Source organism: Pelecanus crispus, chromosome 2 (genome assembly GCF_030463565.1).
Source record: "Pelecanus crispus isolate bPelCri1 chromosome 2, bPelCri1.pri, whole genome shotgun sequence".
NCBI classification, from domain to species: Eukaryota; Metazoa; Chordata; class Aves; order Pelecaniformes; family Pelecanidae; genus Pelecanus; species Pelecanus crispus.
In genome coordinates this window covers 92,036,360-92,063,118 of record NC_134644.1, presented here as the reverse complement: position 1 = coordinate 92,063,118, position 26,759 = coordinate 92,036,360, and the positions used below count along the sequence as shown (strand labels likewise).

At 39.6% G+C, this 26,759-nt stretch overlaps 1 protein-coding gene across 1 annotated transcript in view; it reads left to right on the top strand.

Moving 5' to 3' along the window:
- The window catches only part of TRIO (trio Rho guanine nucleotide exchange factor), a 264,384-nt gene extending 238,112 nt beyond the window's left edge, over positions 1–26,272 (top strand). Inside the window, exons 39-57 of the mRNA XM_075706194.1 lie at positions 714–780; positions 2,264–2,367; positions 3,007–3,076; positions 5,218–5,307; positions 5,887–5,979; positions 6,625–6,675; positions 6,900–6,977; positions 7,841–8,032; positions 9,026–9,203; positions 10,039–10,808; positions 15,048–15,295; positions 16,086–16,224; positions 16,572–16,599; positions 17,516–17,678; positions 19,807–19,928; positions 22,436–22,514; positions 23,194–23,394; positions 24,068–24,206; positions 25,730–26,272. Coding sequence (XP_075562309.1) covers positions 714–780; positions 2,264–2,367; positions 3,007–3,076; positions 5,218–5,307; positions 5,887–5,979; positions 6,625–6,675; positions 6,900–6,977; positions 7,841–8,032; positions 9,026–9,203; positions 10,039–10,808; positions 15,048–15,295; positions 16,086–16,224; positions 16,572–16,599; positions 17,516–17,678; positions 19,807–19,928; positions 22,436–22,514; positions 23,194–23,394; positions 24,068–24,206; positions 25,730–26,272 — 3,355 coding nt within the window. The remainder of the gene's footprint in view (positions 1–713; positions 781–2,263; positions 2,368–3,006; positions 3,077–5,217; positions 5,308–5,886; positions 5,980–6,624; positions 6,676–6,899; positions 6,978–7,840; positions 8,033–9,025; positions 9,204–10,038; positions 10,809–15,047; positions 15,296–16,085; positions 16,225–16,571; positions 16,600–17,515; positions 17,679–19,806; positions 19,929–22,435; positions 22,515–23,193; positions 23,395–24,067; positions 24,207–25,729) is intronic.
- Positions 26,273–26,759: the final 487 nt, after the last annotated feature.

The following is a 26,759-nucleotide window of genomic DNA, read 5'->3' as shown; positions in this document are numbered from 1 at the left end:
CCTTTTTTGACAATGTTTTGAAGAGATAAATGTTTTTAAAATGTCCATTTTGAACTGGCAGCAGAAACTGTTAATCTGGAAGGGGGAGGACTTGTGTTAGGTGTCAAGCATGCAGTCACATTATGCAAAGAAAAAAAAATTCTTAAACAGTCACAGTTTCAATTGCCTGTGATTTTTAATTTTAGTTACACCTGTGTTTGACTTTTGTTACATGTCAGTCTCAGTTATGCAGGAAGACAATGATGTTTAAATGTTTAGAGGGTGATTAGCCTGCAAAAAACTGGTCGTTCCCCTTGTTCTGTTCCAGCACACTCTTAATTTCTTTATGTAATAGTAAACTGTTACCATGGTAGAACAAAAACATGCCTGGTTTCAAAATTATTTAAATCTCTGGGTAGAAATAACAATTCATACACTTAAGTCTCCAGACCAGAGACATAATAGCATTTTATTTTAAACAATAGTTAAATGTTTAATTTTAATGACACGTGTAAGAAAACATTTGACTTTAGATAAACAGAATTAAGCCTGCTTCAGTTCCAAAGTCCAGCATTTTGCTTAGAAAAAATGTGCATTAATTCTTCCATTTCAGCTCTGCTTATCAAACATAGGTGACTGCAAATGTCTGAAAATCTGTATGCCATTAATCCTCTTTAAGAATCTGTTTCATTTTTTTAATGAAATGTGTGTTCACCATTTTCTTTCCACTGTAGCTACGTCTTACAGGAATTAGTGGAGACAGAGCGAGATTATGTACGAGATCTGGGCTATGTAGTTGAGGTATGATGTTTTTCATTCTCTTGATTTTTCTTTTTTTGTTTGTTTGTTTTTTTCTTAATGTAGTACCGACCAGCTGTGTAGCTTGAACCTCATAGTTTTTTCAAAACAAAGCACAGGAAGAAACTGGAAATCTGAAAGTTTGCGTTCTGAGTTTTCCCTCCTGCAGGCTTTTAACATATTAGAAATACTACATCAGATCTCACTCCTTTTTTTCTTCCTGTTATTGTGTTACCTTATTGTTCTTCTGAGGAGTGTAGTTAGTAATTTTTTTAAGATCACTACCTCTGGCTAGATGGTTTTATTTAGCACAACTAAATTCAAAAAAGCATTGTAACTCAGCAGGTAGAGGAACTGTCCTGGATTTGAAAGACTTGCTTCCTCTCGTACTGCTAGGCTTCTCTTAGACTTCCTAGTTTCCCCTTCTGTAAAATGAGATAATGTCACACATCTCCCTTCAGTCTTCAGCTACCAACAAAATGCATTTGGAACAGTAGAGAGAATGAACATGACAGTGAATTTCAGCCTAACAAGGTCCAATTTCTTAAACTCTGTTTGGGAGGGAGGGAGGGAGGGAAAGAAAGATCAGCCAAAAAAGAAAAAAAAAAAAGTCTTTTTACAGTATTTAAAGGGTGCATTAGAAGGCTATGAACAGATGTATTTTTGTAACTAACAAAATAATTCCTGATGAAAAAGCTAGACATCAAGATACAAACTTTGCAAACTAAAACCAGACCTGGCTAATTAGGCATAGAAGTATTAGGAAAAAATAGAGGGAATAGAGTTGCATGCATATTACAAGACTTAAAAATACTCCCAGCTCTATGTGATAGAATTGCACAGTGAAACAAGTGTATATGTATATATACATCAAAAAAGAGAAGATGGGACTATGGGAAAATGTAAAAAGAACTTTATTGCAGCCAGAATGCTTACTGATAGAATTGACGTTCAATTTTTTTGGTGTTCAATTTGCTTATACCACAAGTAGTAGTCCATGCAGTGCAGTCCCATATGCAGTGCAGCTGCTTTCTTCCTCAGCGCACTTCAGCGTAGGGTTAGTGTGAATGACTGAAATAAGAAACACTGAGCAAAGGAGTGCAGAAGCCAGTTCAGTGACTCTGACTTGTACTTGGTAACAGCTCTACATGGCAAAGTATTGCAGCTGCTTCAGACAATAAGGAGAAGGGCTGTAGAAGTTTCCTCTGTGCTTTGAGCCTGTCCACACAGGCTAAATTAGCTAGAGTGAATTCATCTTTCTAGCACTGGGCAGTGTTGTGCAGACAACCTCAAGCCAATTTGTGATATTTTGTGTCTATGCTCTGTGTTATGCTATGTTATAGCACAGTTTTTTGGTTTGTTTCTGTGTCCCAAGCAAGCTGTTGGCGTGGGCAATCTGGAAGGCTTCTGGGAAAAGGGGGATTAAAAGACAACTCACTTCCTTTAAGTTAAAATGTTCACAGTGAATTTCCTTGGACTGTTGCAGGGTTATATGGCACTTATGAAGGAAGATGGCGTACCTGATGACATGAAAGGCAAAGACAAGATTGTATTTGGAAACATTCACCAGATTTATGACTGGCACAGAGAGTATGTATTAACGTGAAAACCACCTGCTGAACAATTCTACCTAAAAAATACTAAATTGACTTTAAGAAAATATTTTTTTCCCCTCAAATATTCAGATACAAGGTAAATGCAGTTAGTCTTGTGCTTTGAGTTGTAGATACTGTAAATTCAGTTTACAGATGTTGGTATGAAGATTTGCTTTAAACAAGGATGCTTATATATACCCAGTGCTTCAACTGAGAATCTGTAGTATGGATTGTATTATGTACAGAAATTTGTACAGTGTTTCAGCCTTTGTTTTCAAAAATATTTTCTCTAAGAATACAGTCTAAAGAATTTGTTAGGGGTTAGCATAGCAATATGAGCACCCCAGGCACTCAGACTAGGAAGGAAAAAAGTTTCAATCAACATATGAGATTAAAGAATTTTATTAATGAACACCAGTATTTTTTCATCTTGGCAAGGATTCAGTGTGTCCTTTTGGAAATCTGTATTAAAATATTACACTGTTAACATTGTCATTTTGGACATACATTCATATCCAAAGCTGCTGATAGGGGACATGAGGTGGACCTTGCAGTAAGACCACTTTGCCTTGCAATCACCTGTAGCTATAATGTGTGCTATCAGAAAAAAAGTGTTTATTCTGTTTATGTTCAGCTTCTTTTTAGGAGAGTTGGAGAAGTGCCTTGAAGATCCAGAAAAGCTGGGATCCCTGTTTGTTAAGCATGTAGGTGCAAACCCCTATTCCTGCTACTGACCAACATGTTTGATTATTAACCATTTATCTGTGGTACAACACAGTTAAGAAAGTGCTGTAAAATATTCCTCACTGTAAGAGGTGGAGAGATAGGTTTTAAGTGCTTATAAATAGACTAAGTAAACAATCTAGTTTTTGTTCCCAATATCTTCCTGTGCAGAGGAAATATGAATGTGGGCCCTGTTTCTCAATTCAGTTCCAGTTCTGTGTGAGGAAATTGTAATTTCATGTGACCAGATAGACCTATCAATCTAATCCCTGGTATCCATGCAGTACCATGGAACATAGGAACCAAAAATAGGAAAGCAGCTCATTCTTCTTACTGGTTTCAGTGCATTCTAGTTCTGTATCTTTTCCCTTTCTGAGAATCACAGCAGTGGCTGAGATTCCTTCCTCTTCACTTGGGGAAGGAACTGAGAGTGCCAGAAATTCATGATGTTTAATCTTACTCCAACACAGTACCCTTTATAGCTTTATACAAGTCCCTGTTTTTCCACTTTTCATTTATTTATTGAAAGGAATGACCATGTGATACATATGGATATTATAACACTTCAGAAGGAAATCAGATGAACCTAGTTATCTAGAAACGAGATACCAAAATTCAGGACACATCAGACATGCCACTAATCAGTCATCGTGGTGTCTCTTTGTGTAGAAATACAAATTTAATATCTGTTTGACATGAGGTCTCAAGGTACTCCCAAATCATGCAAGACAGCAGAAGGGAAACTTGCCTGCTAAGTATGATCGTTTGCACAAGTGTCGAAGACTGAAGACAGACTGGATTAAAGCTGATTTAATGGGTTTCAGATTTTCCCTGCGGTCCGTGTTTGAAGTCAGTACCAGGGTAACAAAAGAGCACAGAACCAAACATTAATGGAATAGTAACACTGGAAGCCAGGCCTAGTTCCTGGACAAACTATGAGGAATGAGCTGTTTCATTTCTGAGGTGTTATTATTATTAAAAAAAAAACCCACCAAAACAAACCAAACAAAAAAAAAAACCAACAGGCATTGGAAGAGGGGAGAATTCTAGCACTGGTAAAATGGGAGACCTGAAGGGAGTGACTCTCCCTGGTTCTGATTGCTGTTTTACTTTCTCCTGGGGTATTTGTAACTGAGTTGTCTTTGAAAGGCACCCTTACCACTCCAGATGGAAAGGCAAGCTGTGATGCTATTACAACATCCTCTAGCAAAACCCTGACTGTCAGCTAGAACATGTCGATTCAATTCCTGCTCTTAATTTATGTTCTGTGTCCTTTTCAATCTCCATCTTATTTCTTCCTTTTTCGCTTTCCGTTTGTCTTCGCTGGTCAGTACTCCATAAGTCTCTGAGCAGCAAAGCCTCTAATGGGAGCCAATCCTAGCAAAATGATAAGGAAGATTTTGGAGTAGGCAATAGGCACGTATAGTATGTCTGTGTTTCTTAACCAGCAAGGATGGTAATCAAGAACGAATCTTAAAGGCTGAAGTTACGCTCACTCTCTTTTTCTGTGTTGCCTTGGTGTTAAAAGCACATGCTCAAAATACGGAATCAGAGTTAAAAAATACTAGCACCACAGTTTCCAGGCTACAACCACCATGTCCAGGCTCCATCACATACATCTCCATTCAAACCCCAGTAGCACAACTGATACAAAATAGAAGACTGAGAGGTTTCTCCTAACTGCTCTGTACAGCTAAACAGGAGGAGGCCATTATTCTAATATATTAGAATGATAATCAGATTATTAAAATCAAATAAAAAATACGGTATTTCAAAGGCTTCATCCATTGCTTTTGCAAAAAGAAAAAGTTAACCATTTTCCTACTTAATTTTATTGTGGGACCTGCTGAGCCATCATCTCTGAACACGTGTTGTTCAGGAGTATTTATAACTGTGGCAATTTTCTGACTTGTGTTGCCTTTCTAAAATCATTCATGATATTCCCAAATAAATGTGTTTTCAGGTCTGTAATTTCTGCATATGTAGCTGCTTCTTTTCCTCAAAAGGACCTTTTTAAGTTCATACTTTTTAACAGCTGTACCTCTTAAAATAATACTGTGTTTCAATCTGGCATTCTTTTTTCTTGATGATGTTGTATCATTCTGTATCTTTGTTCTTCCAGGAGAGAAGGTTGCACATGTACATAGTTTACTGCCAAAACAAACCAAAGTCTGAGCACATTGTTTCAGAATACATTGATACGTTTTTTGAGGTAAGTTTAAAAAAAAAAAAAAAAAAAGCACATATCATTATTACTGTTTTAAATTATAATTTCTTGCCACTTTGGTTCCGATTTCTCAAGTCTGATACGGACTCCTAGAGATGTATTAACCTCTAGGGAAAGAAAACTAAAGTTTAGGTGTAAGATACTAATTAATCAGTGGAGTCTCATCCTTACTAGCCCTAGCCAAGGAAGTTAACAGTGCATATTATATGAAGTGGCAATTTTGGATGAGCAAAGAACACTGACAAAAATAGGCTACATACAACCTGTGATTGAAAAATTACATTTCACTATACGATCTTTTGAAAAAAAAAAAAAGGCATGGAAGATGCTTGGAGTGGGGAATGCTTTGGAAACAAAGCTGATACAGATAAGGGGAGAGACTCTAGCTTTTGATAACTGAAGATTAGGTCCTGCTCTGACTTTTGCCAATTCCTGCTCAATAGCCATTAATAGTGATATATCCTGCTGTGTTTCTAACTCAACAAAACAGAACGAAGTTGTTTCTGAGTAAATAAAAAAATTATTGTTTTACAACCCTCAAAATGTTTGTTCCACAACCCTCAGGATCTAAAGCAACGCCTGGGCCACAGACTTCAGCTCACGGACTTGCTAATAAAACCTGTGCAGAGAATTATGAAATACCAGCTGTTACTAAAGGTAAAGTGGTGTTAGGATGAATGGTTTAATACATTAACGGATACGTTTTATTTTTTAAATGTCGCTAATGCTTTTCCACCCTCCTCCCAAACAGAACCCAGATTTGTAAGCAATGCAATATGATTAGTTTCTGAGCATATTCAGATAGTTATAAAAATTGAAGTAAATAGCTTGGGCAGAATTTTACTTTTTCTTTTTTTCTTTTTGTAACAGTTAAAGACCCAATTAATTCAAGTCAGGAAATGTTTAGAATTTGTACCAGTGTCATATGAAGGGGACAGGGATCTTCCAGCTGTTTTCAGATGTAAATGTGATATGAGTTGTTGGGACTCATCCCAACTTTTCCAACTACATCTGCAACCATTTTAATATCACATAAATGTTTACTGAAAAGCAACCCTGTGTGTCACGGAGGTCATTGCCTTAATACATGTTCTTGTATGATCTAAATAAAAAATGGTGAATAAATCTTAAAAAATAAGAGACGGAAAGCACTGCAGCAAGAAGCTTTAAAAAGAAAATTTTTCTATGTGTCTTCTGCACTCTGTCATTCTCTGACAGAGGATAGCAAATGCAGATTTTCTAGGATTTCTCGTTGCCGATTAATGAGAAAAGAACTCATATTACTGTTTTTTCCCTTTTCAGGACTTCCTCAAATATTCTAAAAAAGCTAACCTTGACACAACAGAACTAGAGGTACTTGAGACATTTTCTCTTAGTAATTTGAATGCTCTTTACTCTAAACTTCTACTTGTTTTGACATAGAGTTGCTTTCCTTTTCTGATCTTCTTGAGCATGTGATTATGATGTGTTTACTTTTCACATTTCTGTTCTAAAGCAACCATAGGAAATGAAACAAAATTTTATCCTGCTAACTCATTTGGAAAACAAAGCTTTGACTTTTTATTTGTCTTGAACAGAGAGCTGTAGAGGTCATGTGTATAGTACCAAAACGGTGTAATGACATGATGAATGTTGGCCGCCTGCAAGGATTTGATGTAAGTTGGCTGGGGGTTTGCTTAGAGTTTTTGTCAGGTTCTCCAGAAATTAACCATTAATGTTGTGGGCAGAGTTGCGGGGAGAATTGAGGTAGGGTGCTCTCTCACTATCTGGTTAGCTGGTGCAAAAAGCAGGGAATGAAAAATCAAGTCTTAGCCCTACCAAGAACTTCTTCCTGGGAAGCTTTACCTGTTGTGTCAGTCACACTAGGTAAGTGCTTCTGCAAAACCTAGGAAGCGCTGGTGTTACTACAGTTCCCTTACTGACTAACGACTTGCAAAATAGTGAAGTAATCAGTTATCAGCAGGCGAGCAGACCTGACTTCAGCAGTGTAGGCAAAGGATGAGTTGCTAAGGTCAGTAAAGTACCTGAGGCAACCCTTCTTGTTTTGCTAAGTCTAGAAGAGATGGAAATTGGCTATTGAAGCAGTATGCATCAGCCAGTCACGTGCTCTACTTGCAAAGCCCTTTCTGCTCTGTGATGCACGCATGAACTCGAATTCTTCCCCTTTTCAGCACCCTGGAAGACTTTAGGAGAAAATAAGCATTACTGTGTTGGAGTGGCAAGGAAGGAGTTATTGACACTAGAGAGATGAAAGCCTCAGTGTTATTAAGCCTCAAACTGCAGTATGAATTGAAAGGGGTGGGGTGGATTTGGGAGGGCTTTTTTCTTGATGATGTCTGTTTTTTGAGAAAGGAATGTCCTGTGTATAAAATGATCAATGGATATATAATGGTCAGTGACACTTAGAAATTGGGAAATATACAAAGCTATTTTGACATGAGCATCTGCTCAAAAAGGTTGATTAGGGAAAGAAATTAAGAACTGCACTAACTGTGTTTCCACTTGCCTCTGTGTTTAGGGTAAAATTGTAGCCCAGGGTAAGCTCCTGCTCCAGGACACATTCTTGGTTACAGACCAGGACACAGGACTTCTGCCACGCTGCAAGGAGAGACGGGTCTTCCTGTTTGAGCAGATTGTCATTTTCAGTGAGCTGCTAGATAAAAAGAAAGGTTTCTCCATGCCCGGATTCTTGTTTAAAAACAGTATCAAGGTAACTGTTGTGTGTGAGTCTATGCATCCCCTGCACAAACTCCGCTAAGGTAACAGTTTCTGATTCAGTGTGGAGTCACTAGTGACATCTAAATATGCAATCATAGCGCACAGTGAGGTCTCAGTCATTTCCTGAAATTACTTCCTACCAAATGTGTGCTCACTCTGTTGATAAATGGAAATCTTTGGATCCCATCACTCTGATGCTTCCCGCATGAAGCATACCAAAACTGGCGTTCTTGTACAAAACTGGACAAGCATTCACAGAGAGTATAGTCTTCAGCTCTGTGCATACCACATTGCAAAGGCATTACAAATACAGATAATAACTGTTTATGTATCCTTTCTTTTGAGTTTCAGCTGAAATCAGTCCAAATGTGTAGGTAACATCTGTAGGTAGCGCCACCTTCTTAGACATGTCAGCTTTTCTACAAGCAAATCCCTCAAACAAGTGTTTGCTCCCACTTCAAGCCTTCTCTGAAACAAAAACTGTTGATATTAGCACCCACCAGCCCTTCTGGTGAAGCATTTTGTGTGGACCCTGCTTCTGTTAATTCGCGTCGGTGTTCTGTCTGCCAGCTGAGCATCCTGTTCAGTGCTGGCTGGACAGCCCGTTGCAAGGCATTGCTGTCTCTGCAGCAGAAGCCTTCAGTGTGGGCCAGCGGTAGAGCTCCACAGCAGCTCCACATTTTAAATAACACAAAGGGAGAGTGAGAGACAATGGAGAACATTAGGCCATACTGACCAGTTGGAGATCGTTCAGGCACAGCATGTCAGTAAGCTGTACACTAATCCTTAGTTCACTGTAGTCCTTCATTTCATGGAATTATTTTACTGAAGAAAAGGATGGTCATCATTTGAAGATCTGACTCTGAGCTCCTAAGTAAGAAGATATTTTAGAACTATGTTTCTCATAAAATACATGAAGGAAATTCTCTTTTTTGTTCTTCCCTGCCCTTCCCCCCTCCCCCCCCCCCACCCCCACCCCCCGAAGGTGAGTTGCCTTTCCTTGGAGGAAAATGTGGACAGCGATCCATGTAAATTTGCACTAACATCAAGAACGGGCGATGTCACGGAGACCTTTATTTTGCATTCTGCCAGCCCAGGAGTCCGCCAGTTATGGATCCACGAAATTAATCAAATTTTGGAAAACCAGCGCAACTTTTTAAATGGTAAATTATTTCATCTCAATGAAAGTTCATAATTGAACAACTTCTCTCTCATCTGTTGTTTCTTGGCTTTGAAATGTTTTGCAAGTTTCCTTTTTCCTGAGCTAATACAGAGCAGTTGGGGGATATGTGCCGCGTTTCTGCCTCAGAACAGATGCTAGCATTTATTATAAGAGTGGTAGTCTGAATTTACATGGTGTTCTCTTGGTGAAATTTTCCAAATGTTTTGTAGGAGTGACTCAAGATTGGCGCCATCCGTTGAGGCGGAGAGCTTGTGTACCCCTTTTAATCAAATGCAAGCCTTTAAAGGCTAAACCCAAGTGGAATTTTAAGCATCTATTCAGAATATGTTTTGCTTGTGTTATTTTGGTGGCCGTTGTTGTCACATCTTCCTGTGGCAAAAACATTAAAACTGCAGGAGAAAAGTAGAAGAAGGTAGTGTCTGCTGTGACACTAGAAGGTTCTTGCTGTATTTTTGTATCCATGGGTTGTTGCCCCAGACTAGTGTTTTTTTGAAGAGTTGTAATGGATGTAAAAACAAGTTGAGAATTCAGAATCACACCTGTTTTTTCCCAGCTTGGCTGCTGACTGACAATGTGAGGAAAACATTTCTCCCTGGTTTCAGATTTCTCATCTTTAATAGAGGTACATATAGCAGGTTATGAAGGTGTGATATAGAAGTGACTTGAGATTTACGGCATGACCAGCATTGCTAAGGGAATTTATCTTATTTGAACAGCACTGCCCTTTTGCCAGTAAACATGTCTGTTTTAAATTGTTCCTGTTCCCTTTCCTGCCTTCCTTTCCCTGATCGCCTCCCCTCCCACCCCCGTTGCAGCCTTGACGTCCCCAATCGAGTACCAGAGGAACCACAGCAGTGGTGGAGGCGGCAGCGGGAGCAGCAGCGGTAACAGCAGCGGCCCCAGCAGCTGTAGTGGCATCCCCAGCTCCAGCCGTAGCCGGCCATCCCGGATCCCCCAGCCTGTCAGACACCATTCCCCAGTCCTGGTCTCCTCTGCAGCCTCGGCCCAAGCAGAGGCAGACAAGATGTCAGGTATGTCCATTCACAATCTCTCCCTGCCACACTACAACACCTCCTTAGAAACTGGCTTGAGCCAGCCAGACAGGCACCCTCCCAATGCAGAACCGGATGGTCCTCAGAGAGAAGCTGAGCAGATTCCCAAGATGAAAGTTATTGAAAGTCCCAGGAAGACAGCAGGAAACGTTTCTGGCTCAGCTGACGGAGCCCAGAAAGACTCACGTGGAAGCTCAGAGGACAGTCGCTCAAGAAACAGCATAGGATCACTGACGCTTGGGAAGCCAAGGCCAGGAGCCATCTCACCAATGAACTCTCCTCTCTCCACGACTTTCCCTTCTCCTTTTGGCAAAGAAACCTTTCCACCCAGCAGCCCCCTGCAGAAGGGCTCCTTTTGGAGCTCCATCCCAGCATCCCCTGCCAGCCGCCCTGGCTCCTTCACTTTCCCTGGGGACAATGACTCCCTCCAGCGGCAGGTCCACCGCCACTCTTCACACAGCAAGGACACAGACCGCATGAGCACATGCTCCTCGACCAGCGAGCAGTCAGTTCACTCCACCCAGAGTAATGGGGTAAGAGCGGAGCACCTCTGTCCTGCAAGCTCTTCTAAAACCTTCCCATGCTCCCTTTCTGCGCGTTACCATCACTCTCCGTACTAACTTCTGGCTCTCCGGTGCTGTACTGCTCTGAAATAATCAACTGTTCAAATATCTTCTGCACATTAAAAAACCAAAATTGTCTACCTCCCTGTGTACGTATACATACGAACATGGATATGTATACAGACACAAAAGCAACTGCTAACATTAGATGCAATTTCTGCCTCTGCTGAAAACATAGATTGCTAGGCTGATACTTACTAACTTGCTCTCCTTGCTTTTTTCGTCTCTAATTTGAAGGCACATAATTAACATGCTGAAGCGTGGCAGCCAGAGCACCTTGGGGTATGCATTGCAGCCGGCACTTAAATCTGACTTCAAGATTTTGGCAGATTGCCTTGGGGCTTTTTTTCCCTTTCACGCACAAATCCGCCACCATTGTCCTGTTGAGTTTTAACTGCGTGGAGACATCTACAGTACGTTCCCTGGGCTGCTTGATTTTTGTTTTTCATTAATTTATTTCCACCCCCACCCCCTCCTTTCAGCCTTAGTTGATGTACAACATTCTCTTTTTAAATTCTGTGTCTGCTCAAGGAAGCTTCCTGCAATCCACTCAAAATAAGCGAACAAAACCTAGCTAAAATAATCATCCTTCTACTACAACCAAAACAAATAGCGGCTCCACTTGTCTTTTCTGCTTTGTAAGAAGAACTGGTTTAGGGCATCTGGAGATTCAACCTTTTAGTGTGCACTTAAGTGTGTTTGTGCGGAAAGCTGGGGTATCAACAGAATCCACATTCTCTGTAGTAACGTCCACCAGGAAATGCAACACAGCAATCACAGGGGCATGTGCAAGTATAAAGCAAAAATTCCAAGGCACTTGCCATGGATGTGGTAGGCAGGCTATGGTGCCTCTTTCTTTTTAAACTCACATTTGATTTTTCTCTCACTAAGTGTTGTGTTCACGAATGTTTGTTTTTCCACTCTCTCACAAATCGTATGCAATACCAATTTTGCAAATCACCTAACTTGCCGGACCTTTTTTAAACGCATGCATTTCTTTATAGAACTGTTTAACACACAGAGCTTTCTTGACTTCTTAGTTCTTACACTTACTTTTATAATAGCTTTGGAAGAAAAAAAATACGCTTTGCATGTATCGTATTTTTATCCTGATCTTCTTTCAGCTTTTCATTTGGTTTAGCTCTGTCTTGTGTTTATCTTCAATCTAGCAAGTGTGATGATAATATCTGGAATAACTGCAGTATTTTGCAATTACTGCACAGCATGTGAATCAAGATGGTGGTACTTTTTATATGTAGAGAAGACTTGCATAGTATTAATTTATGTCGTTCTGTTAAAAAAAGAGAGAGGGCAAGACAGGATGGCACAGAGTTTTCAAAACATTTGAATTTTGATACTATCTCAGCAAAGACACCATTGCTTGTTTTTATCTTATTGTAAAACGTAATATTTAAATGCATGCCTTCTGCTTCACAACTGTGTTTCTTTTAGTTTGGTAATTGAGATGGGTCATAATTGTTCATTTATAACCTCATTTCTAGACCATACTTTAGCAGAATTTCTCACCACATTCAACAGGCTAGAGAAGATGGTTTGTGAAGGTTTCTTTTGATTTAACCATTTGTGTGTGTATTTACATGCATATATGGTTAAGGTTTGGTTACATATGGAAAAGTTACTTCTAAGAAGAAGAAAAAGGAATTGGTTTTGCTAGTATTTCAGGAATATGGGAGGAATTGTTTATGTTTTGATTGTAAATCCTCCTCTAATCCCATAATTGAGGTCAGTGGTGACCAGCAGAACTTGCAGTAGAAACACATTAAATGTGCAAGAATAATTACTTCCTTGCAAGGCAAAAGAAAAGGCTATCTTTCTGTGGTGAGAATAAATTCTGTTATAAACACAGTCACAAGAACGTTTGTCACTTAGTAGTTACCAGACACTTGTTTATTTAACAGATGTATCTGTCCTTGTTGAAAATAAGAAATATTCAGAGTTTAATATGATCCGTCAAGACTTAACTATTAAAAAGAAATGTTATGTTACAGGAAGGTCAGTCCTGCAGTTACTCAAATTCTGCTGCACGCTAAGAAACAGTATGTTCAGGAATAGCGTGTGGGGCAAAGTTTGGGGCTTAGGTTGGTTTTGCTACTTCAGCCTTCCCTTCCTCTCCTCCTGTAAGTCTAACAGAAGGAGTTAAAAACCCCAGCTTTCTTTGAGTAGCGTTGTTTTTCATCTAGCTAAAAGAATCTAGCAAGTTGTAATCTTAGCTTAAACAATGACTGAAAACGAGATTGATTTTTTGGTTCTACTATTCCCAGTTTGCCTGAATCATGGAAGGGGCTTGCTAATAAAAAAAGACCATGCAGACAGTCCTCTAAGCCAGACAAAATTATTTCTTCCACTGGAAATAGAGTGTCTGGAATTAAACATAAGTATCCTTCAGTAGGGTTACAATCCAGGATGAGATCTTTCTCTGTGGTAGCATTTGCTTCATCATCCTAATAGGGGGAAAAAAGACAGAATGGACCTGACTTACCCAGTTGAATAAAATAGTTTAGCTAGAACAAAATGTGCAGACTCACTGGAAATCCAAGCATCAGTGTGCTGCAGATGCTATGAATGTAATCTGAGACTATTCCTTTCCAAATGTCTTGGTTTCTCAGTCGATTAGCCAGCCAAAACACTCATGAGGAATCACAGGCATCAAGAGATGCAGTGACTTGTTCAAGGCCATTAGCAGGTTGGAAGAGAACATGGTTTTCCGGGCTCCTAGTGTACCATGCTGTCCACTGACCCTTGCTGTATTCCCTCAGCACTGAGGGGAGAAATATTTGACAGTTCTGAGAAAAAACGGTGATGCTGTTTTAATCCTGTGTGCCAAGCTTTCCGCTCACTGCTAGCACATACGTGGTGCTAACGTGTGGTTATGCTATATATGCCATAGTAGTCTCCAGCTACAGCTGGGTACTGATTTTCTTCTTCAACTCAGCTACTACTAAGCAATAGTGAGCCCTCACTGGTAGTGAACTGAAACAGTTTGAAGTAAGAACAGGGATAAAAGACGGGCACACACATATATGCCTCATGCCACATCATTAATAGGCCATCCACTTTGGTTTTAACTTGTTTCAAGAAGGAAATAACTTATTTCAGGGAATAGGTTGCATAGTCTGATAATAGATTTCACACTTCCATTTATTAAACCACATATGAGAAATGCATGCAAATGGACAAAATGAGTCTTACTTTTAAAAAATAATTATTTCCAGTGGATTCATGTCCAGGAGAAGGCTTTTTGTTTTGAAAAGTAGCATGACTTTTAATGTACACCTGATCAGCCATAATTAGCTTTCTGCAAGTGCTCAGTAAGAAAACGAACAACATTCATGAACACTAGTTGAAACTGTATGATAAATAGCTAACAACACTCAGCTATGATAGTCATTAATCCATTAGGAGTGAGATTTCCAGCTTTATTCCGATGGTTCAGTGTGCCTGTTTTGCCCAAGTAATGAATAATTTCTTATTTCAGCAATTTACCTCATCCTGTGCATTTAAAGGAACAAACCTGATCATACAGATTCAACCAGGGACAAGCCTTGAGGCTTTGAGAGACACTGTCAAAAGCCTATTTTGTTCTTTTGTACTTCGTCATGTTTTGTGTGCAGAAGGCTGGTGTCTGAGATCTGACAAATAGTGCTAGGAAAGACTATATGTATTTTTCGTTGTTGGAATTTCTGGTCTTTATGAGGTAAAGTCTTGACCTGTTTTGATTTTGAAACTGCACCTGTAAGACCATGAAAAACTGTCCTACATGATGTACTTAGTTTTGTTGCCTGATAAAGGTGCAAGGTTCAGTGTCTGAGCTTGAAAGGAAGACCAGTGGAGATCTATGTATAAACTGACTCTTAGTTAAAGGAAGTAGTCTTGAGTAAAAGTAATGGGAATAAATTTCTGCAGCAGCTGTATGTGAAGGTATTAAAAAATCAGACTAATTTGCATGATATAAATAGACACAGGCAGCTTTAAAAGAGAAATCGTAGCGCTATTCTTTGACTACAGCTTATGTGGATCATGCAGGTAATGGTTGTAAGGTAGCAGGCCAAGAACAGCCTGTCTTCTTCATGAACTTTAAACTTGATTCTTTTTTCTCCCCCTCTTTGTGCTTCCAATTGACACTTGCAGAGTGAAAGTAGCAGCAGTAGCAATATCTCCACCATGCTGGTGACACACGATTACACGGCAGTGAAGGAGGATGAGATAAATGTCTACCAAGGAGAGGTCGTGCAGATTCTAGCCAGCAACCAACAGAACATGTTTTTGGTGTTCAGAGCCGCCACTGATCAGTGCCCCGCAGCCGAGGGCTGGATTCCTGGCTATGTCTTGGGACATACCAGTGCAGTCATCATTGACAACCCTGATGGAACCATCAAGTGAGTGCGTGGGTGTGTAGAAGGGAAGGAGGAAGAAAAATTTCCAATTTAGACAAGGCTTTGAACCTTTTAAACCAAAAGTTGATGTGATCTTTGAGAAATACATGAATGTCAAGCAGAATGAGTACTTGAGAGGTCCCTTAGCAATCTTCAAAATGTAAGAGCCCAGAAGTACCTGTTCCTTATTAAAAAGCTGTAGTAGTGCTGTCTTCTGGGAAAAGGTGATGAAATAATATCTGATTTAAGAGCAGCAATGGTTACTGGTTTATTTAATAGAATGAGTTGTCAGGCTAGCCACCTTTGTTTAGGAAAACAGTAATAAATGTTTGTTTCAAGTGAAAAGAGATTTTAGAGTTCCTAGATCTCCTGTTTGAGCCACAAACCTATTGAAAATGTCTGGTTGTGCTAGGAAGATCTCTCTCAAATTTGCAATGGAAGAAACTATATCCAAGTTCTTAGCAGTAAAGCTTCTATAGGCTGTATTTGATATGGATTTCATACTGATCATTGCTCAGTATGATTGACAGTTTGTTTTTTCGTATAGAAAGTTTACCATTCCAGCAATGATTTAAAGAAATAACTGAACGACAGACTAATCTTACTAGCTTGCTTACAGTTTTAACCAAGGGTAGCATCCCTTATGGAATACTTAATTTATTTCATTTCAGTATACATTAATACAATGAAATAACATTTTGACATACTTCTCCAATGCCATTTGAAACTAGAGAGTATAACACATAACCTGGAGTTGAAAAAAATTGATCAAAGTTTAATGTTCTGTATTCAGGAAGTCAACGTCTTGGCACACAGCACTCCGTTTAAGGAAGAAATCTGAGAAAAAAGATAAAGACGGCAAAAGGGAAGGCAAGCTAGAAAATGGTTACCGCAAATCCCGAGAAGGACTTGCCAACAAGGTTTCTGTAAAGGTAAATGTTACAAAGATGTAGTAGTTTCCAAAAGGAGCTGTGTTGGGATTTCTTTAAAAGTAACTTCTGTCAGAATTTCACATGAAGGAATTGGAGGCAACAGTGGTTTTAATGGACAGTGTTTGCCAAATCTGAAAATGGGAAGACATAATCTTTGAGCCTGCAAGCATGATATAGCGTAAGGATACTGCAGAAAGAGCAGTGATGCATAAATTCTGGTGTTCAGATGTTTCTTGGATCTTTGTGGGTACAGCTAACTTCGAGCCATCCTTGTACTTTGTTTTCTACCGTTCTTTAATTTCTTATAATGCTGTAAGGACATTAATTCTTTAATTTCTCCTTTCCAGCTTCTCAACCCCAATTACATTTATGATGGTAAGTTGCTTTAATTTTTAAAAGTTCCAGTAAATATAATTTGATTAGAACATGATTTACTTTGTTTAAATTTGCTTGACATGAATTATGTCAGGAACTGAGTGTTTTCTATAAAATATACATAGGCTCTTTTTGGATAAGGGAGACAGTTAATGAAATATGTCATATTTATTTTTTAAGATGCAAGGAACACATTTTTGTTCACAAGTCCAAACCAACATAAAACACAAGGACTATATGACATGTTCAGAAAGATTTGCACTGTACTGCATTTGCATGGAGACTTTTTGGAAGTTGGGCCTTGTTGAATTTTAGCAAAATAACAAGGCCAGGAGTTGGAGACCACCTGCTTCATTTTTAATCTTGCACCCTAGGGAATGTTCAGGGCCTGTCCAGTGCAGAGGCTGATCAGGACAAAGACAGTGGCCCTCTGGGGTCAGAGCCAAACTGGGTTTCTATGTTATAAACATGAACTCAACTTTTCGAGTTTCACCTCTATGCAAAAAGGGAAACCACCGCAGTGCCTCAGTGGATGAGTGGTGTTGTGTGTTCCCTTGTGCAAACTTAGCTGGATATAAAGATAGCCTGGCTGAGCACTTCCTTAAATACATTTCACTGTACGGTTTCCTCAGCTTGCCATAAACAGGGTGTTTGGTTCACCATGGTAGGCTTCAGGGTTAACCATGGCATAGCAGTGGTGTTGTGTCCAAGTTCATGCAGAGAAAAATTCACTAGCTCTGCAGAGCCCCAACAAGTGGCCTAACCATGGATGTGCTCCAAGGGTAGAGGGATAGATACACTTTGGAAATTTAAAGTACCATACTACTTTGTCTAATAGAAAAGAGAGAGCGCAAGGAATAGAAAAGCAAATTGAGTAACTTCAATTGACCTAATGCCATTCATTTTCTTTTCACAGTTCCCCCAGAGTTTATAATACCATTGAGTGAGGTAACATGTGAGACAGGAGAGACCATCGTGCTTAGGTGTAAAGTCTGTGGTCGCCCCAAGGCTTCAGTTACTTGGAAAGGTCCTGATCATAACACACTGAGCAATGACGGTCATCACAGCATTTCGTACAGGTACAGTAATTTGTGTAATGTTCAATGGGAACTGCTGAAACTGTTATATTTTCTATTTGCACCCTTGGTGGAGGATAGCTTTTTGTTTTGAGGCACAAAGATAGGGTTGCCCTCAGACAGAACTGTTTCACAGCTGGGATTTTCTGGACGTATTGTGTAACTTCTACGTATGAAATGTCACATTCAGTTGACTTTTAAAAACAAAAGAAAATTCAGCTGGTACTTCTGATTAGCTGTTGCAGAAGCCATTGTGGTTCTGTCACACTGACCTAGTGCTTGAACCAGAACGGTATGTTGTGACATGCCAGCGGTGTGACATGCCATCTGCTAATCCCTTATTTCCATTAGTAGCATACCATCACTTTTGAGGCAAATGACCGCTTTCAGATCACACTACAGTATTTTGCAAAGAAAAGCCTCTGGTTCCTACTGACATGGCAATGTCACTGTCTTCATTGTTGAAGCACAGAAGTTAACATTTTTGTCTGTTTTTAGCTTTACTATGATAGCACTTACCAGACTAACTGGGAACTCGGAACACCTGATTAATAAGAGAAATTGCTGTATTTTGGAATGTGAAACTGCGTGTTAGAAAAGTTGGGTTTTTTTCTGAAAATGCGTTATTTTAGATACAGAAAACGTTGTTTAATGAGTAACTTCAGTGTGAAAAAATGTCTTATTTATGAATTATGCTCTCAGTTCAGAATGAGGGGGTTTTTTGTGAAAACTTTCCTCATTAATAGATAGAAGAGTATGTCCTCTTCTTAGAGGTTGTGCAGTATAGCCCAATTTGCCTGCAAGCTTGATGGCATGTTATACTGTTCTTTTTTACCACCTGCTGCTGCTGCTTTTTCCTTTTCACTGGGTGTAATTTTTTTTTATGGGAGACAGAGGCATTGTGGCAGCTCTGCTACTGCATCCAGGACCATTGTGAGAGATGAGTAAGAGTTAGATTCACTAGGTTTAATTCACTGTGATCCGTTACTGTTACAGAATTATATTCAGTAAGTCATGTTGGCTGTGGCTGACAGATTTTGAGAAATAATATACATGAAATGTTCTTTGAGCTGGGGCGGGGGGGGAGTGGTGTCATCTTCCTATGTTCCTAAAATTAACATTCCTTTTTTTTCCCCTAAAATTAAGTCATGTGGTGAAGACTGTGGCAAGTAGGTTTTGGTTCAGTCAGTCAAATGACTTGCAGTAACTGGGATGAATCCAAAGGATACCAATAAGAATGATAGAAAATCTTCAAAATATGCCCTATTGTGAAAAACTAACACAATGTTAGGGTTGTTTTGAGCCTAGAGGTGAAAAGTGTAGAGAGGACTTGCCAAATACTCACATCTGTAAGACTTCTGCAAATAGAATTATCTGCTGTTCATGTCCACCACAGATGGTCAAAAAAGTACTAGACATGAATTGCACCGAGGAATAGTTAAGTAGACATTTAAAGACAAACTGTCAAACAAAAAGGATGGTTGAGCAGTGAGAAAGATTAAGGAAGAGTCTGCAGAATCTTTCTCCTGTGGTCTTACATAGCTTATTGCTGTCTCTGCCCTGGAGCAGAGGGAGAACTTAACTCTTTTTTAATTTCTTCCCATCCTCATTCTCCCAGATTCTGAGGTCTCTTTGGTTGTGGTGAGGTGTGCCTTTTGTGTTGAAGGTGGAGCCCTCTCTTAGAAGAGATGAATGCTCTGAAAGTACAAATGTTAGATTGGCGTCTGTATGCTGGGAGTCAGGGATGGAAACTAACCTTTCAGAAAGAACAGTGATAGATGGTTGTCTCGATATGGCTTCTCATAATTTGAAGGAAGTAGAGGAAGCAGGAAGAAACAGGGGAAGCGTTTGATTTTTCAGACACAATGGAGCCTAGGACATGCTGAGACAGTGTCAGTGAGGATGTTTTTCTAATAGTCTGTAGGATGTTCCAAGATACTTGATGGACACAGAGTGCTCAGATTCTGGTAGATGCTTCTGAAATGGCAGGGACGGGGTTAATAATGTTTGTCCAGAGAGAGAGGGGCTGGAGAATAAGAAATATTAATGGTATCAACCTAACTGTTTGATTTCCATAACTTAAGGTCTGTGAAATGAATATAGAGTTAACGGATGCCATTGTGTTTCCCAGTGACTTAGGAGAGGCTTCACTGAAAATCATTGGCGTCACTGCAGAAGACGATGGTATCTATACATGTATAGCTGCAAACGATATGGGTTCGGTTTCATCTTCCGCCAGTCTACGAGTTTTAGGTAGGCCTTTCTCTTTGGTTTTTTTACCTAACTACATTCAAAATGTCTGGTACCCATAGTACAGGAAAAAGAAAACCCTGGCTCTTGGGCATCCCTCTATTAAAGGAGTATTATAACAAACCTTTTCACCTGTGATATATTACTTATTTCATCAGGAATAGATAAACTTTTAGGATGTAACTAATTAGAGGTTCTTACAGACAAGATGCCTGCACAGTACTGTCAACGTTGTACTGCCTGTTCTTACAGACAAGATGCCTGCACAGTACTGTCAACTTTACCTTGTCTGTCAATACTAGTTCAAACATACTATGATAAAATCATATTTTATCATATGGATTCTTAGTTTAGTCTCAATGAAAGTTACTATACCAACGTGTGTAACTTCTAAAGTGTACAGATAAGAAAAGAGTGGCATTGCTCTGCATTTTAATATGCTCCTTTGCTTGAATTGTAAAGCCACAGTGTTTGAGAGAACATATAACTGTTTCTTGACTTTGCATTGTGGATCTACACTTAAATTACATTATTTCAGTACCTGAAGTGAGGCAACCTGAATGTTTGTGAGCGAATGAAAAGGAAACCTGCAAAGATGAAAAATGTCTGTGTTTTGGAGGTGAACAGCAAAGGGGAAAAAAAATGTTTTTACTTGATGTGTTTGGCGTAGTGCAAATTTTAGTGTGTGTTTGTACATTCCGTTATTCTTAAGTGTCTGGGTCCTCCATTTTTATAAACAGGGAAAACACAATGAGACAGCAGGAGAGCAGGCTTTCTTACATGCATTTTATAACAATTGATAGTATCTGGGACCTTTAATCTATTGAAAGGCCCATATATTTATCCATCAGTGAGAATTAATTAATAGATTTTAGGTGGAATGGCTCTGTCTCAAATTGACTCATATAAAAGAAAGTAAGATAAGTGTTGCATTCTGTCTTTGTACATCTGTACCAGCTGATATTTGGACTTGTACAGGTGTCCCGAACCTCTCCAAATATATTCGTTCTTCCCTTTTTTTTCAAAAAACTGTGCCATTTTCCTGGAATATTGAAACCAGACTGTGAAAGATGTGTCCCTTTGCAAACCTCATCTGAAATTTTTGGGGGTTTATAATCAGTGCTGCCACTTTGAGCTGCGCTTGTTGGCAGCCGCAGTAAGTGCCTTACTGACAGCATATTGAGGTGGCGATTACTCCCAGCACTTCCTGCTAACTGACCCAAGACAGCCAGTAGTTAAGCCCTAGAATGGGTGTGTTGCAATATATAAAAGAGGCAGAAAACAGAATTTTGGTCTTTACACTAATGTTTCCTGAAGAATGGAGCTTTTTTTTTTTTTCAGGTAGCTGCTATACTGTCTGATCACTGGGGTTTTTTTCAGTGGCAGGTGTATTGATGATAATGAGACATAATGTAAGATACCTATTCTTTTTGCTGTTTCCTTGAACTTGCAAAGGTTACTCATTCCTGTACAGACAGTTACCACTGCACCTGCATTAGTTCCACTACAGAATTTGTTCTGCTGCATTGGCTGGGATGCTTTGGTGTGTAATTCAGTTTGTCTTGCTGCCACCTTGTGTCATACGGGGATTAACAGGACGGGGTGATTCCACTGATAGTGTATCAGCCAAGGAAACTTTCTAGTCTGAGGAGTAAAAAGCTTTTGATGTCAAGAATCAGTGTGAAACTGTGTGCTTTAAGGAACTAGTGTAATGAGTGTCCTTCCTACACCAGTGCAGAAGCCTAAAGCTGTGATTTGGCCAGAATCAGTCACAGAAGTCTTGTAGACTAAACTGTCATCTTTCAGCCACAGTCCTTTGTCTTACTGACCTTGTCCAAAAGTAAGTGTTCACTTTTCAATCACAATTAAACCAGAATTTGGTATGTCTTGGTTACTCTGCAACTAGACATCAGAAGACAGGCAGCTATATTTCCCGAGCCCTTCTACTCACCTCTACCAATACTTTTACAAAGTTCTGGCCCGAGTTTTTCTGCAGCCATCCTACCCATTGTTTCCCCAGTCCATAAGAGCAAAATGAAGACTAAGGCTGTATCACAAAGTAAGGTTTCAGTATCAGTCTATGAAGTTTTTTTCAGTCCTTTGGACCTGAAGGACTTGCCATTTGATTGTAGTCAATTCTTGTGCATTATCTCCTCCAGAATACTCTTTACCTTCTGTTGCTGTAGTAGTCTTTATAAATGATCAATAAAGTACTTGATTCCAGAAATCATTTTCTTTCTCAGCTGCAAGAGGATGGACAATATGAGGCTATGAGTTGCTTTTTAATATGCACATGCTCAGCTTCAAGCAAAAGATGATAGGGGCCAGTCTGACTGAGGCAAATTCCTCCTGAAATCTGTTCCCAAACTGAATATGAAGTCCAAATATTTCTCCTTTTGCAAATATCTGAAACAATCCATTGGTTATAATGACAACAATTTACTTCTGAGGAGGATCTGATGATATTAAATGTTATCCATACTGTCTTTTTTTTTTTTTTTTTTTTTTAGGTCCTGGAAGTGATGGGATCATGGTAATCTGGAAAGACAACTTTGATTCCCTCTACAGTGAAGTGGCTGAGCTTGGCAGGTGCGTTCTGTATGCTGATCTCCAAAGTTGTCTATGTCAAAATATGAACTTCTCATTCAAAAAAATGAAATTCTCTTTGAAATATATTTATCATATGAGCCTAAAAGGCCAGAATTACATTGGATTAAATAGAAATGAGGAAGTGCAAATCTCACCAGCACTAGATGGCACTGCATAAACAGAACATATTTAGGCTGAAGTGGTATTATAGCTTGAGAGATGTATGGTTTTTAAATACTCTGGAAGGCTACGTAGTCGTCTCTTCTTTCCCCCCCCCCCCCCATGCCTTACAGTGGCTGACACTGCTTCTGTAGTGAAGTTCTCCTAAACCTTTTTATTTAGGGTATGAAAAGTATGAAAATGAGCAAAACGCAAAATAAGTCACATAGAACATTCATTTCTCCAACTTAATTATGACCTTTGAAAGCTGGATGCTACTCTGACTTGAGTTCTCTGCAAATGTGATAAAACAGATCTCTATCAGGAGCTAATTATTCATACAGACACATTTTGTAGAAGATGAATTTACTTAAAACTCTTGTTTATGTCCAGAAACTGCTCTGTAAGCGTAGCTTATTACAAATCTAAAATTAGGTCTCTCTCAGGATATCTTTCAAGGTAAAAGTATGACCTTTGTGCATCTCTCAGTTAATTCTTTCCTTTCAATATTGTATTCCAGGGGCAGATTTTCTGTCGTTAAGAAGTGTGACCAGAAGGGAACCAAGCGAGCAGTAGCCACTAAGTTTGTGAATAAGAAGTTGATGAAGCGAGACCAGGTTACCCATGAACTTGGAGTCATGCAGAATCTCCAGCATCCCCAGCTCATTGGCCTTCTCGATACCTTTGAGACCTCCACCAACTACATACTAGTGTTAGAAATGTGTGTGGACCATAATGTTATCTGTAAAATACAACCTGTGCAGCTGACTTTCCAAGGCTTTTAGAGTTGGTTTATGGATAGGGAACTTTAAGGTTTCACAGAAGTTTGAAGACACTGAAATAAAAGATTGCAGATGTCTAATGCTGTTATTAAAACATGGAGTTTAATAATATACTCAGAAGGAAATAAGTTGATATATTGCACTGATATGTAGTTGATTATCTTAGTCTGAAGGTCCAGAAATTATTTTGTGTGAAGCAATTATACAAGTGGATTAGGAATGCTGTAACCTGGTAGCTTGATATCAAATCTCCTCTTCATACACTAGTCCTCTGTCTCCTAGGTGCTGCAGGCTATGGTTATTCCTGTAGTCTATAGCAGGACATACCTGGTCTTTCAAGTCTGGCTAAAATTACAGTATTTCTTCCTTTCATTCTCTTCCTTCACCCTCTGCTCCCACTTCAGAATTGTAGGTGCTGGTCAGCTGTAAGTGACATAGAACATTTTCACAGATGATCAAGCCAAACATCAGAAACAGTGATTACTTGATGCTGTTGTAGTTTTTAAGGGACACTTGCCTTGAGCGTTTTTAATATAACTGTCAAAACTTACGTTTTCCTTTCAGTTCTGATACCTGAATTAAAACAAAATATAACCCTTGTAATTCCAATAGGGCTGACCAGGGTCGCCTTCTAGACTATGTCGTGCGATGGGGAAACCTCACAGAAGGGAAGATCAGACTCTACCTGGGAGAGATTCTGGAAGCTGTGCAGTATCTTCACAACTGCAGAATAGCACATTTGGACCTAAAGGTGAGGAGTGAATGGGATTCCTGGCAGCGTGTGCCATTCCAGGCATAAAACCCTCCCTCTTCTAGGAAACTGGCAGATCAGAGCATAGAACTGTGAATTGCTTTGAAACTGTATGAAGAAGGGTATGGGGCAGGACTCCATCCCCAAATGCTGTAGATCACTCATAGCCAGCAAAGCAGAAGCTTTGAATTCCCTGTGCTTTCCCCTTAAAGTTCGCTGGCCATCTGTGTTCCTTTTCGCTGGAAATAATTGCTGATAGGAACAGTTTTGTTTGATTATTTTTTTATTGATTTATTTTCTGGGGAACTTGCAGCAGAAATCTATTTCTTTCTCAAGAAGCATAGGTGGTTGTGACAGAGACTGCTTTTCCTCTGTTCCTGCAAATCTGTTTCTCATCATTGCACTTTGAGGGTTGTGGTATCTGTGCGAATGGTACCTGTTGGTCCTTTGTTCTACCCTGTGAATTTTACTTGAGCCACAAGGATTTGATGCATTTTGGTAGGAAAAGCTATATAAGAAGGTCTTAAAGTGAACATTTTAATTAAAAACTTATTCTTTATACTCTTATTTTCCACCTGTATCTGAATAATAAGGAATTTTAGCATTGAAAAGTCATCTTTGTAGGCAGGGTCTCTTTAGCCAAAAGGGGTCATGGTGAGAAAAAGCAAAAAGAGACGGCATCTTCCCTCCACATACTTACGTTTTCCAAGCAGAACCAGTCTGGTCTGCATATCATGGAGACCCAACATTTACAGTTTTCTAGTGCTATATGGAGTTCACCAGTACTTTTTCCAGGTTTAAAAACTAGTTGTAGGTAAGTCAGTCTTATTTTGCTAAGATCACAGCCACAGCAGCAGTAGCTTCAGAAATAAAACCATAAAAATAATTCCACTTTCAGCTCACCAATCATGGGGCAGTTGTCTTGAAGCCATGTGCATCCAACAGGATCTGCTGCTGCCACAGTCTCATAAGAATGTTTGACTTCCATCTGTACAGCTGAGTTATGTTAAAGAATCACCAAGTAAAGCTGAATTCTGTTGAAAGCATTGTGAAAGTTCTGACAAGGTCTTCCAATCTTTAAATGCAAGGGGTTTGTTGTCTCTCTGTCAAAAAGCAAATAGAGCAGTTGCTTTATTCACCTTCTACTTGTAATTGCTGTTCTTTAAGCTTAAGTTCCCAAACACAGGTTCCTGTGTAACTTTGCAGAGCTGTTATTGGGAACATCTGCAGTAATATCTGGCAGAACTGTTATTTCCTGCAAAAATTACAGTGCCAGCGGCTGAAACATATTCATTGCACACTGTAGTTGGCAAGAAACTGCCTGTCGGTTGGTCTGGGGGATTGGTAGGATTGCCGAGGAGCTTTGCAGAGCTGGCCTTCAGCAGTAATCCTCATAGCCTGTAGCTGTTTGTTATGTTCTTGAGCTGACAGCACTGGCTGGGAAACAGTAACGTTGGAGCATTACATGTGTATTAGACTGACTTGAAAAAAGACATTTTAACTTTTGCTTTTATGTTTTCTAGCCTGAAAATATTTTGGTGGACCAGAGTTCCACTAAGCCAACAATAAAACTGGCTGACTTCGGAGATGCAGTCCAGCTCAATACCACGTATTATATCCACCAGTTACTCGGAAACCCAGAGTTTGCAGCTCCTGAAATTATTCTTGGAAATCCTGTTTCCCTCACTTCAGATGTTTGGAGCATTGGAGTGCTCACATATGTCCTTCTTAGTGGCGTCTCTCCTTTCCTGGATGAAAGTGTAGAGGAAACTTGCCTGAATATTTGCCGCTTAGACTTTAGTTTCCCAGATGACTACTTCAAAGGAGTTAGCCAGAAGGCCAAAGATTTTGTATGCTTCCTACTTCAGGATGACCCAGCTAAGCGTCCCTCGGCTGCACTGGCCCTCCAGGAGCAATGGCTGCAGCTGGGGAATAGCAAAAATGCTGACAGCATTGACATATCCAGACTGACTTCGTTCATTGAGCGGCGAAAACACCAGAATGATGTTCGACCCATCCGTAGCATTAAAAACTTCTTACAGAGCAGGCTCTTGCCAAGAGTTTGACCTTGCTTGAAGTTCTCTCTCATTCTCTTTCACCTGCCAATCAGACTGGAGATGGACTCCTTCTGCCAATCAATCAGTCTGGAGATAGACTCCTTCTGCCAATCAATCAGACTGGAGATAAGACTCCTCCTGCCAATCAGCTGTTGACTTGAATTTTGAGGAAAGCAAACCCCGAGCCAACCAGCTGCTAGCGAATGTTCGTGTGCAAACGCATTCCAGGGGGACCCGCGTGGGGTGGCGTGGGGACTGGCAATGCAGACTTCACTGGGGTGGAGGACGATAGCACTGTACTCTGCAAAAAGCAGTCACGAGCGATACAGTAACAGTATTTTATTCAGGTTTCTGCAAAAAAAAAAAAAAATAGTTTTTTTAATAAACAAGGGTTAAATTTTGCAAGTGAACTTAACTACCGTTTTCAAGATTTATTCAAGGAAGAAATGCCGATGTTCAAAGCACTGGTGTTAAACAAAAATGAAATCATGCCTGG